Consider the following 14,463-nt stretch of genomic DNA (forward strand, 5'->3'; position numbering starts at 1 on the left):
ATTTTTTTTTTTTTTTTTTTTTTTTTTGGCGGTACGCGGGCCTCTCACTGTTGTGGGCTCTCCCGTTGCAGAGCACAGGCTCCAGACACGCAGGCTCAGCGGCCACGGCTCAGGGGCCCAGCCACTTGCGGCATGTGGAATCTTCCTGGACCGGGGCACTAACCCGTGTCCCCTACATTGGCAGGCGGACTCTCAACCACTGCGCCACCAGGGAGGTCCAAAAAATTTCTATTCTTCATAATTATTTTTTATTGTAATAACTTTATTTCATTTTATTTTAACTTCTTTCTTTCTTTTCTCCCTTTTATTCTGAGCCGTGTGGAGGACAGGCTCTTGGTGCTCCAGCCAGGCATCAGGGCTGTGCCACTGAGGTGGGAGAGCCAACTTCAGGACACTGGTCCACAAGAGACCTCCCAGCTGCACGTAATATCAAACAGCGAAAATTTCCCAGAGATCTCCATCTCAACGCCAAGACCCAGCTCCACTCAACGACCAGCAAGCTACAGTGCTGGACACCCCATGCCAAACAACTAGCAAGACAGGAACACAACCCCATCCATTAGCACAGAGGCTGCGTAAAATCATAATAAGGTCACAGACGCCCTAAAACACAACACCAGACGTGGACCTGCCCACCAGAAAGACAAGATGCAGCCTCATCCACCAGAACACAGGCACTAGTCCCCTCCACCAGGAAGCCTACACAACCCACTGAACCAACCTTAGCCACTGGGGACAGACACCAAAAACAACGGAAACTATGAACCAGCAGCCTGCGAAAAGGAGACCCCAAACACAGTAAGTTAAGCAAACTGAGAAGACAGAGAAACACAGAGCAGATGAAGGAGCAAGATAAAAACCCACCAGACCTAACAAATGAAGAGGAAATAGGCAGTCTACCTGAAAAAGAATTCAGAATAATGATAGTAAAGATGATCCAAAATCTTGGAAATGGAATGGAGAAAATACAAGAAACGTTTAACAAGGATCTAAAAGAACTAAACAGCAAACAAACAGAGATGAACAACACAATAAATGAAATTAAAAATTCTCTAGAAGGGATCAATAGCAGAATAACTGAGGCAGAAGAACGGATAAGAGACCTAGAAGATGAAATACTGGAAACAACTACTGCAGAGCAAAATAAAGAAAAAAGAATGAAAAGAACTAAGGACAGTCTCAGAGACCTCTGGGACAACAATAAACACACCAACATTCGAATTATAGGGGTCCCAGAAGAAGAAGAGAAAAAGAAAGGGACTGAGAAAATATCTCAAGAGATTATAGTTGATAACTTCCCTAATATGGGAAAGGAAATAGTTAATCAAGTCCAGGAAGCACAGAGAGTCCCATACAGGATAAATCCAAGGAAAAACACGCCAAGAAACATATCAATCAAACTATCGAAAATTAAATACAAAGAACAAATATTAAAAGCAGCAAGGGAAAAACAACAAGTAACACATAAGGGAATCCCCATAAGGCTTACAGCTGATCTTTCAGCAGAAACTCTCCAAGCCAGAAGGGAGTGGCAGGACATATTTAAAGTGATGAAGGAGAAAAACCTACAACCAAGATTACTCTGCCCAGCAAGGATCTCATTCAGATTTGACGGAAAAATTGAAAGCTTTACAGACAAGCAAAAGTTAAGAGAATTCAGCACCACCAAACCAGCTTTACAACAAATGCTAAAAGAACTTCTCTAGGCAGGAAACACAAGAGAAGGAAAAGACCTACAATAACAAACCCAAAACAATTACAAAAATGGGAATAGGAACATACATATTGATAATTATCTTAAATGTAAATGGATTAAATGCTCCAACCAAAAGACACAAACTAGCTGAATGGATACAGAAACAAGACCCATATATATGCTGTCTACAAGGGACCCACTTCAGACCTAGGGACACATACAGACTGAAAGTGAGGGGATGGAAAAAGCTATTCCATGCAAATGGAAATCAAAAGAAAGCTGGAATAGCAATTCTCATATCAGACAAAATAGACTTTAAAACAAAGACTATTACAAGAGACAAAGAAGGACACTACATAATGATCAAGGGATCAGTCCAAGAAGATATAACAATTGTAAATATTTATGCACACAACATAGGAGCACCTCAATACATAAGGCAAATACTAACAGCCATAAAAGGGGAAATCGACAGTAACACAATCATAGTAGGGGACTTTAACACCCCACTTTCACCAATGCACAGATCATCCAAAATGAAAATAAATAAGGAAACACAAGCTTTAAATGATACATTAAACAAGATGGACTTAATTGATATTTATAGGACATTCCATCCAAAAACAACAGAATACACATTCTTCTCAAGTGCTCATGGAACATTCTCCAGGATAGAGCATATCTTGGGTCACAAATCAAGCCTTGGTAAATTTAAGAAAATTGAAAGTTTATCAAGTATCTTTTCCAACCACGACGCTATGAGACTAGATATCAATTACAGGAAAAAATCTGTAAGGAATACAAACACATGGAGGCTAAACAACACACTTCTTAATAACCAAGAGATCACTGAAGAAATCAAAGAGGAAATCAGAAAATACCTAGAAACAAACGACAATGAAAATGCAACGACCCAAAACCTATGGGATGCAGCAAAAGCAGTTCTAAGAGGGAACTTTATAGCTATAAAAGCCCACCTTAAGAAACAAGAAACATCTCAAATAAACAACCTAATCTTACACCTAATGCAATTAGAGAAGGAAGAACAAAGAAAACCCAAAGTTAGCAGAAGGAAAGAAATCATACAGATCAGAAATAAATGAAAAAGAAATGAAGGACACAATAGCAAAGATCAATAAAACTAAAAGCTGGTTCTTTGAGAAGATAGACAAAATTGATAAACCATTAGCCAGACTCATCAAGAAAAAAAGGGAAAAGACTCAAATCAATAGAATTAGAAATGAAAAAGGAGATGTAACAATTGACACTGCAGAAATACAAAGCATCACGAGAGATTACTACAAGCAACTCTATGCCAATAAAATGGATAACCTGGAAGAAATGGACAAACTCTTGGAAAAGCACAACCTTCCAAGACTGAACCAGGAAGAAATAGAAAATATGAACAGACCAATCACAAACATTGAAATTGAAACTGTGATTAAAAATCTTCCAACAAACAAAAGCCCAGGACCAGATGGCTTCACAGGCAAATTCTACCAAACATTTAGAGAAGAGCTAACAGCTAACCTGCTCAAACTCTTCCAAAATATAGCAGAGCGAGGAACACTCCCAAACTCATTCTACGAGGCCACCATCACCCTGATACCAAAACCAGACAAAGATGTCAGAAAGAAAGAAAACTACAGGCCAATATCACTGATGAACATAGATGCAAAAATCCTCAACAAAAAACTAGCAATCAGAATCCAACAGCACATTAAAAGGATCATACACCATGATCAAGTGGGGTTTATCCCAGGAATGCCAAGATTCTTCAATATATGCAAATCAATCAATGTGATACACCATATTAACAAATTGAGGAGGAAAACCATATGATCATCTCAACAGATGCAGAGAAAGCTTTTGACAAAATTCAACACCCATTTATGATAAAACCCCTCCAGAAAGTAGGCATAGAGGGAACTTTCCTCAACATAATAAAGGCCATATATGACAAACCCAGAGCCAACATCATCCTCCATGGTGAAAAACTGCAACCATTTCCACTAAGATCAGGAACAAGACAACGTTGCCCACTCTCACCACTATTATTCAACATAGTTTTGGAAGTTTTAGCCACAGCAGTCAGAGAAGAAAAAGAAATAAAAGGAATCCAAATCGGAAAAGAAGAAGTAAAGCTGTCACTGTTTGCAGATAACATGATACTGTACAAAGAGAATCCTAAAGATGCTACCAGAAAACTACTAAAGCTAATCAATGAATTTGGTAAAGTAGCAGGATACAAAATTAACACACAAAAATCTCTTGCTTTCCTATACACAAATGATGAAAAATCTGAAAGTGAAATTAAGAAAACACTCCCATTTACCACTGCAACAAAAAGAATAAAATATCTAGGCATAAACCTACCTAAGGAGACAAAAGACCTGTATGTAGAAAATTATAAGACACTGATGAAAGAAATTAAAGATGATACCAAGAGATGGAGAGATATACCATGTTCTTGGATTGGAAGAATCAACATTGTAAAAATGACTGTACTACCCAAAGCAATCTACAGATTCAATGCAATCCCTGTCAAACTACCACTGGCATTTTTCACAGAACTAGAGAAAAAATTTCACAATTTGCATGGAAACACAAAAGACCCTGAATAGCCAAAGCAATCTTGAGAAAGAAAAACAGAGCTGGAGGAATCAGGCTCCCTGACCTCAGACTATACTACAAAGCTACAGTAATCAAGACAGTATGGTACTGACACAAAAACAGATACATAGATCAATGGAATAGGATAGAAAGCCCAGAGCTAAACCCACGCACATATGGTCACCTTATCTTTGATAAAGGAGGCAAGAATATACTGTGGTGAAAAGACAGCCTCTTCAATAAGTGGTGCTGGGAAAACTGGACAGCTACATGTAAAAGAATGAAATTAGAACACTCCCTAACACCATACACAAAAAAACACTCAAAATGGATTCAAGACCTAAACGTAAGTCCAGACACCATCAAACTCTGAGAGGAAAACATAGGCAGAACACTCTATGACATAAATCACAGCAAGATCCTTTTTGACCCGCTTCCTAGAGAAATGGAAATAAAAACAAAAATAAATAAATGGGACCTAATGAAACTTAACTTGTGCACAGCAAAGGAAACCATAAACAAGATGAAAAGACAACCCTCAGAATGGGAGAAAATATTTGCAAATGAAGCAACTGACAAAGGATTAATGTCCAAAACATACAAGCAAATCATGCAGCTCAATATGAAAAAAACAAACAACCCAATGCAAAAATGGGCAGAAGACCCAAATAGACATTTCTCCAAAGAAGATATACAGATTGCCAACAAACACATGAAAGAATGCTCAACATCATTAATCATTAGAGATAGGCTAATCTAAACTACAATGAGATATCATCCCACACTGGTCAGAATGGCCATCATCAAAAAATCTACAAACAATAAATGCTGGAGAGGGTGTGCAGAAAAGGGAACCCTCTTGCACTGTTGGTGGGAATGTAAATTGATACAGCCACTATGGAGGTTCCTTAAAAAACTAAAAATAGAACTACCATACGACCCAGCAATCCCACTACTGGGCATATACCCTGAGAAAACCATAATTCAAAAAGAGTCATATACCAAAATGTTCATTGCAGCTCTATTTACAAGAGCTAGGACATGGAAGCAAACTAAGTGTCCATCAACAGACGAATGGATAAAGAAGATGTGGCACATATATACAGTGGAATATAAGTCAGCCGTAAAAAGGAACGAAACTGAGTTATCTGTAGTGAGGTGGATGGACCTAGAGACTGCCATACAGAGTGAAGTAAGTCAGAAAGAGAAAAACAAATACCGTATCCTAACACATATATATGGAATCTAAAAAAAAAAAAAGAAAATAGAAAATGGTCAGAAGAACCTAGGGGCAAGACGGTAATAAAGATGCAGACCTACTAGAGAATGGACTTAAGGATACAGGGAGCGGGGGAAGGGTAAGCTGGGACAAAGTGACAGAGTGGCATGGACATATATACACTACCAAACGTAAAACAGATAGCTAGTGGGAAGCAGCCACATAGCACAGGGAGATCAGCTCGGTGCTTTGTGACCACCTAGAGGGGTGGGACAGGGAGGGTGGGAGGGAGGGAGATGCAAGAGGGAAGAGATATGGGGACATATGTATATGTATAACTGATTCACTTTGTTATAAAGCAGAAACTGGCACACCATTGTAAAGCAATTATACTCTAATAAAGATGTTTAAAAAAAACAAAACTAAAAATAGAGCTACCATATGATCCTGCAATCCCACTCCAAGGCATACATCCAGAGAAACCATAATTTGAAAAGATACATGCACCCCAATGTTCACTGCAGCACTATTTACAATAGCCAAGACATGGAAGCAACCTAAATGTCCGTCAACAGATGAATCTATAAAGAAGATGTTGTATGTGTGTGTGCATACACACACACACACACACACACACACACAATGCAATATTATTCAGCCATAAAAAAGAATGAAATAGTGCTATTTGCAGCAACATGGATGGACCTAGAGATTAATATATTAAGTGAAACAAGAGAAAGACAAATATCAGGTGACATCGCTTATATGTGGAATCTAAAAAAAAATGATACAAATGAACTTATATACAAAACAGAAACAGACCCACTTCTTTGTATCATTTTCAAATTTCTTCATCGTTGTTATATGAGTCTTTCACCTGCTTGGTTAAGTTATTCTTAGGTATTTTATTCTTTTTGATGAGATTTTAAATGGGATTGATTTCTTACTTTCTCTTCCTGATAGTTCATTATTAGTGTATAGAAAAGCAATAGATTTCTGTATATTAAGCTTATATCACGTAACATAAGCTTTCCACGTGACCCAACAATTCCACTCCTATATATCCAAGAGAAATGAAAATATATGTGCACACAAAGTAAACATGTTTATAGCAGCTTTATGCATAATAACCATATTCAAATAATCAAAAGCTGGTAATAATCCAAAATCCATCAACAGGTAATTACATAAACAAATTGTGGTATATAATGCTACTTAGCAATAAAAAGGAATATGCGACAACATGGATAAATCTCAAAAACATGCTGAGCAAAAGAAGCCAGACAGAAAAAATATATACTATATGATCCCACTTACATGGAAATGGGTGTTCCACCCTGGGGCCATGGGTGGTGGTTGGGATGTACTTGATTAGAGCACAAGGGACTTTTTCAAGTAATGGAAATATTCCATATCTTGGTTGTAGTGGTGGTTACATAGGTACACAAATTTACTGAAACTCTAGAAAGGCTATATTTTATTATGTGCAAATTATACTTCAGTAAAGTTGATTTTTTTGTTAATTTTAAAGGAGCTCATTCCTAAGTTTTTAGTAAATGAATATTAAACACTACTTAAATGCTAAAACATTTTTTAAGAGATCCTGATGAAGCTGGGTTCTGTATTACACCTTGGGAGACTGATGTAGGTTATACCTAGAAATGGAATTACTAGTTCACAAGATACATAAATCTTTTTTTTTAATATAAATTTATTTTATTTATTTATTTTTGGCTGAGTTGGGTCTTCGTTGCTGTGCACAAGCTTTCTCTAGTTACGGAGAGCAGGGGCTACACTTTCGTTGCGGTGCGCGGGCTTTTCACTGTGGTGGCTTCTCTTCTTGTGGAGCACGGGCTCTAGGCGTGTGGGCTTCAGTAGTTGTGGCACGCCGGCTCTAGAGCGCAGGCTCAGTAGTTGTGGCGCACGGGCTTAGTTGCTCCACGGCATGTGGAATCTTCCTGGACCAGGGCTTGAACCCGTGTCCCCTGCACTGGCAGGTGGATTCTTAACCACTGAGCCACCAGGGAAGTCCAAGATACATAAATCTTCAACTTTATCGGATACTACCAAACTCCCCTCCCAAGTTGTTTTTGTTTAGACTCTAAATCCCTTTAAAGTAGTTTATACTCCTCGTCTTTACTTCCTCTTATTCACCTCTGTCTATCAAAAACTTTTTTCTATTCTCTAACAGTCCATTTGAAACTACTTTTACCAAGGTCACCAAATACCTCAATTGCAAAATCCAACAGCCTCTTTTCGGTTTTAATCATTCTTGACCACTCAAGTCTCCCTTTGCTTTATCTATTTCACAATAACTTCTTACACTGAGGAGCCAAAAGATATTCCATGCTTCTGAAACTTTTCTCAAATCATCTCCAATGGGAGAGACTGACATTAGGTGCAGCTAAACTAACTGGAATCCTCAGGCAGGGTGTCAAGAGGAAGATAGGCAGGCGTGGGGCAGGGAGGAGACTTCATGACTACATGGGATGGTGCCACAAGTCCATAGCTAGGCTGCACATTTCAAGGGTGAGAATACCCGAGTTTTACCACAGAGCAGCTTCTAGTGGGTGAGATGACAACAGAGATTCTAGAGGTCGAGCAATACTGGTGGCACTTACTTTCTGTTACTCTTTTTATACTTGTATTATGGATACCTGTGCCCTTGTCTTACTTGTGGGAGATATTCTCTTTGAAAAGAGGAATCATATTTATTAGCATCCTTTGTATATGTCAAAACACTGGATTATTATCCAAAACAAACACACAATGCAAATTTCCTAACTATATAAATAATACAAGAAAAGCAAGGTAAAGAAAAATAATTAGTGCCGATTTTTTCTCTGTATATTCTGTCAATTCATTATTTTATACCTAAGAAATGAAAAACTATAGTAGCTACTCAAACAAATCACAAGCTATTTAAAAATCAGTATAAATCTAAAGGGAATCTGGGCAAAAGGATGAGCTAAAAATGAATATTCTGCTTAGAAGTTGGTGGATATTTAGTAAAATGTTGGGGAATATTATTCTAAATTATTAGAATATTATTAGAATATTATTCTAAAATGTTAGGGGAATAATATTCTAATTAGGAAGATTTGAGGAATACTATGAGAAAAGTTCAATACTGTATGTTATTCTACTTTAAAATATCTTTTTATTATCACTTTGTGATATGGTATTTAAATTTAGGTGCTATAATAAACAACTATATGTCTGGCAGTAATTGTAAGAAAAGCTATCATTTTTATGCTACAAATTAGGCCTTCAACAAAAACTGATCCTTGCAATTCAAAAAATTTAACAGATACCAGTACCAGTTAATCTAACTAAACCCACAACACACATTCATTTTCTTTAAAGTTAGAAACTCTCAAAATTTATATAGCTCCCAACACTACTTCATGATAAAAAAACTCAACAAACGAGGAGAAGGGAACTAACTTAATCTGATAAAGGGCACCTATAAAACACCCTCAGCTAATATCATACTTGTTAGTAAAAGACTGAATGCTTTCTCCCTAGGATCAAAAAGAAGATAAGGATGTTCATTCCCTCTATTTCTATTCAACATTGTGCTGGAAGCTCTAGACAGGGCAACTGGGCAAGAAAATGAGATAAGAAGACATGGAGATTGAAAAGGAAGAAGGAAAATTATTTCTATGCAAATGACATGATCTTGTAGAAAACCCTAAGGAATCCATTAAAAAAAAAACTATTAGAGCTAATAAATAAATTCAGCTAGGTTACAATATACAAGATCATATAAAAAATCAATTTTATTTCTACACATTTTCAAGGTACAATCTGAAAATAAAACATTTAAAAAACAATCTCATTTACTATAGCATCAAAAAGAACAAAATACTTAGGAATAAAGTTAACAACTGAAGTGTAAGGCTTATATACTGAAAACATCATTGAAAAAAATTAAAGAAGACCTAAATAAATTTTTAAAATCTATGTTGATGGATTATAAGACTTAACATTGTTAAGATGACAGTACTCCCCAAACTGATTTGCAGATTCAATGTAATCCCTATGAAGACATAAGCTGGCCTTCTTTGCAGAAATTGTCAAGTTAATTCTAAAATTCATATGGAAATTCAAGTGATCTAGAGTGGTCAAAACAATCCTGAGAAAGAAGAACAAACCTGGAAGACTCACAGTTCCCAATTTCAAAACTTACTGCAAAGCTGAAATAATTAAGATAGCATGGTACAAATATAAAAATAGGCATAGAGATGAAGGGGATAAAAGTGAGAGTCCAGAAATAAACTCTTACATTTACAGTCAACTGATTTTCTACAAGGGTGCCAAGACAATTCAATGAGGGAAAGAACAGTCTTTTCAATAAATGGTGCTTAAACAACTAGATATCCCATACACAAAAATTAACTCAAAACAGGTCACAGAACTAAATATAAGAGCTAAAACTATAAATCTCTTAGAAAAAAACACAGAGGTAAATCTTTCTGACCTTAGATTTGGCAATGGGTTCTTAGATATGACACCAGAAGCATACACAACAAAAGAGAAAATATGCAAATTGGACTTTATCAAAATTTAAAAATTTTGTGCTTCCAAGGACACTATGAAGAAAGTGAAAAGACAACTCACAGAATAGGAGAAAACATTTACAAACCAGAAATCTAATAAGGCTCCAGTATCCAGAATACATAAAGAAATCTTACAACTCAACATTAAAAAGACAAATGCCATGATTAAAAAAGGGCAAATGATCTGAATAGATATTTTTCCAAAGAAAATATACAAATGGCCAACAAGCACATAAAAAATGCTCAACATCATTAGTCATCAGGGAAATATAAATCAAAATCACAATGAATTGCTTCTTCACACCCACTAGGATGGCTATAAAAAAGATATGCATTGGTTAAGGATGTGGTGAAATTACAACTCTCACATACATTGCTGGTGGGAACATAAAATGATGAAGCCACTTTAGAAAACAGTCCGTTAGTTCCTCAAAAGATTAAACGTTGAATTACTATATGATCTAATAATTCAATTCCTATATGATACACCCAAGAGGAATGTAATATATGTCCACACAAAAACGTGTACATGAATGTTCATAGCCCATTATTCATATTACCCAAAAGGTAAAACAGCCCAAAATCCATCAACTGATAGAGAAATAAAATGTGGTATACCCACACAATGGAATATTATTTGGCAATTAAAAGGAATAACGTACTGATACATACTACAACATGGATGAACATCAAAAACATCATGCAAGTGAAAGAAACCAGTCACAAGCCACATATTGCATGATTCCACTTACATGAAATGTCAGAATAGGCAAATTTATAGACAGAAAGTAGATCAGTGGTCGTCTACAGTTGAGGGGATTGAGGGAAAATGTGAAGTGACTGCTAACAGGTATGAGGTTTATTTTGGGGTGATGAAAATGTTCTAGTATCAATTGTGGTAACAGCTGCACATCTCTGTGAATATACTAAAGACCACTGAATTGTATACTTTCAATGGATGGATTGTATGGTATGTAAACTATATCTCAGTAAAAATGTTACAAAAAAATGCAGCTCAAAATTTGATGACTGGGCTTCCCTGGTGGCGCAGTGGTTGAGAGTCTGTCTGCTGATGCAGGGGACATGGGTTCGTGTCCCGGTCTAGGAAGATCCCACACGCCGCAGAGCAGCTGGGCCCGTGAGCCATGGCCGCTGAGCCTGCGTGTCCGGAGCCAGTGCTCCGCAACGGGAGAGGCCACAACAGTGAGAGGCCCGCGTACCGCAAAAAAACGAAACAAAACAAAACAAAACAAAACAAAAAATCTGATGACTGTTAGAAGAACGCACATATGAAGAGATTTTGCCTCAGATATCTGAAGTACAACAACCACAGATCACCTCCACTGCAGAGACTACTGGAATAAAAATAAATGATCCCTACAGTGATTTGGTTCTTTCAAAGATATAAATTTATATAATACATACTGTTTTCCTTCTAAGCATCTCATAGGTAAGTTTTTAGTCAGAAACATCTAGGCTGAGATACAGATATCTATAAAATTTCTCTAGGCTTAAATAATAATATTTTAAAATCAATTGTCTACTCGTGAATAGTGAATATATAAAAATTTTAAGAAGAAGAATAATCAATCAGAATTAGTCTCATCATACAGCTGAAATAAAATTCTTAAGATGTGTCAGAGGGCTTCCCTGGTGGTGCAGTGGTTAAGAATCCACCTGCCAGTGCAAGGGAGCCCTGGTCCAGGAAGATCCCACATGCCGCAGAGCAACTAAGCCTCTGCACCACAACTACTGAGCCTGTGCTCTACAGCCCGCGAGCCACACTACTGAAGCCCACGCTCCACAAGAGAAGCCACCCCAATGAGAAGCCCGTGCACCACAACGAAGTGCAGCCCCCGCTCACCGCAACTACAGAAAGCCCACGTGCTGCAACGAAGACCCAACACAGCCAAAAATAAATAAATATAAATAAATAAATAAATAAATAAGATGTGTCGGACACAGTCATAGAATGGTATATGTCATCTCGAACCATATCAACAATCGGTACAATGAAGACGAGGAAATCAGGATTCAGAGACATTAAGTAACTTGCCTATTCAGGGATTAGATAGCGAAGCTAGGATTTGAATTTAAGACTGCCTGTCTCTGAAACCTATGGTCTTATACCATCTTATACTATTTCCTAACTTCAAGAAGGGATAAAGCATCCAACCAGACAACAGTAATTAAAGAGACTGACCACAAATATGTCCTAATATAAACATATAAAAGTTTTAAAGTTTAAAGGAACCTCAGAGAACATCTACTCCGAGAACCTCATTTTACAAACGACACAACACTTTGCAGTCTCTGATCAGCCTTGGCTATTTCCACTCCTCTCTGGCCTCCAATGTAAATACTACAAGGTTATCTGCAGATCCTTCCTGATAGCCTCAGCATAAATCAAATGAGGAATCATAGAAGAGCTATGTTTCAGTAAGTCATGGATGTGCTGAATAACTCCCCAAAATTGATATTTTTAGACTATAATAAAAAATAAATTTTTCCGTTACTTGCCTTATGCAGAATTTTGGTTACACAGAATTTGTAATACTGCTTTATTGCTACTTTGAACTCTTACCTTTGTGGCCACAAGAAACATAGTATAGAGGAACATAAGATTATGCCTTGATATTGCCAGATGATTGGTTTGCTGGAATGTGAAGATAACTGACCCCAGCAGGGTTACCTTGGCAGGGCTGAAAATAAAACACATTTTAACTCAATAAGTAATAAATATTATTTATCTTTATATTTCTCAAACAGTATTCTCAAAATATTAATGAGTTATTAATAGATATAACACAAAAATGAGTTCTGTAAATATAAAGTTTTGGAAATGCTGAGTTACATAAAGTTAAATACCTTTCTTCACAGCATAAAGTATCAAAGTTTAGAATGTTCATACATACTGTGACTTTCTGATAAAGAGAGTACATTTCTATATGTAATATTTCCGAATTGACCACATAACACTTTTTCACAAAGGATTTGAAAGTCCCACGTTCCACAGCATGATTTGGGAAAAGTACGTTAGCCCTGAAAAACTTTACAGTGCTAACCAAGTTCCTTGGGTGGGATGGGGGATGGAAAAGAAAGCCCTGATTTGCAGCATTGCCTCATTTCCACAGTGTACACACAGTCGCCCCGTGGTATTCGCAGGGAATTTGTTCCAGGAGCCCCCACATTTACCAAAATCCACTGATGCCCAGGTCCGTGATATAAGATGATGTAGTATTTGCATATAACCTATGCACATCCTCCCACATACTTTAAACCATCTCTAGATTATTTACAATACCTAATATAATGTAAATGCTATGTAAACAGTTGTAATTACAGTATAAGTACTATGTAAACAGTTATCAGTACATGGCAAATTCAAGGTTTGCTTTCTGGAACTTTCTGGAATTTTTTTTCTAATAGTTTTGATCCACAGTTGGTTAATCCACTGATGCAGAAACCATGGATACAGAAGCCCAACTGTACTCCCACAGCCCACTTCAGGCTGCTGTGTGGAATGGCTCTCATAAAACAGTATGAGCCAGCTCCAGCACATGACTTAGCTAACTCCAGCACAAAATATTAGCGTGAGCCAATACATTACCCAATACATTAAAATTTAAAGTCTATAATATGTTTATCTATTAGCATATAACAAGCACTACTTTCATGTCATATATTTGCCACATAAAGTATATCTCAGTAACAGATCATTTTCTAGATCTTTATGCTTAAAACTAGAAAAAGATAAATAATAAACTCTTAGAATGCCACAGTATAAAATATGACAAATTTAAAAGCCCCTATAAACCACTTTATGAAAAATAAGTAGTTTGTTTAATCAGTACAAGCTAAGGATTGAGTTCAAAACGGTTAGGTTTGGGTAACAGGGGTTTGGATCTTGCCTACCAATAACTGGGCAGCATTCCTGTTTTAGAACAGCGGTCCACAAACTTTTTGAGTGTGCATCTCTAGTGGTAAAAGTGTTTTAAGACACTCCTTAATATATGTCAATTAATTTATAAATTATGTACATGTACAACTGTATCATAAAATGTACACCAAACTGACTTTTAAAAGGATGAGATAAAAAATAAACAGTTAATTCCATTAAGACATTGTCTTAATGTCCTTTTGCTACTCTGTTTCTAATAGTTTGGTTTCTGAACCATAGTGCCTCTTCATGGGCATCTTAGCACACACATATTCTACTCTGGATTGTGTTCTCTTAGAGCATAAATTCAGAAGCAATGAATCTGAGGAGCAAGGATTCTGTAAACAATAAATTGAAGCAGGGGATTGGAGCAGGGCTGGGATTTAGGAAAAGGTCAATGAGATTGATTACAAAGATCAGAATGCATTCAGAA

General features: G+C 36.8%; 1 protein-coding gene across 1 annotated transcript in view; it reads right to left on the bottom strand.

Annotated features, from left to right (window-relative positions):
- TMEM38B (transmembrane protein 38B) overlaps positions 1 to 14,463 on the bottom strand; it is a 69,813-nt gene that overhangs the window by 12,441 nt on the left and 42,909 nt on the right. The window contains exon 5 of the mRNA XM_027105305.1: positions 12,675 to 12,792. Coding sequence (XP_026961106.1) covers positions 12,675 to 12,792 — 118 coding nt within the window. The remainder of the gene's footprint in view (positions 1 to 12,674; positions 12,793 to 14,463) is intronic.

The sequence above is a fragment of the Aethalodelphis obliquidens genome, unplaced genomic scaffold (genome assembly GCF_003676395.1).
Source record: "Aethalodelphis obliquidens isolate GAN/ISIS:26980383/991018 unplaced genomic scaffold, ASM367639v1 scaffold7, whole genome shotgun sequence".
Taxonomy (NCBI): Eukaryota; Metazoa; Chordata; class Mammalia; order Artiodactyla; family Delphinidae; genus Aethalodelphis; species Aethalodelphis obliquidens.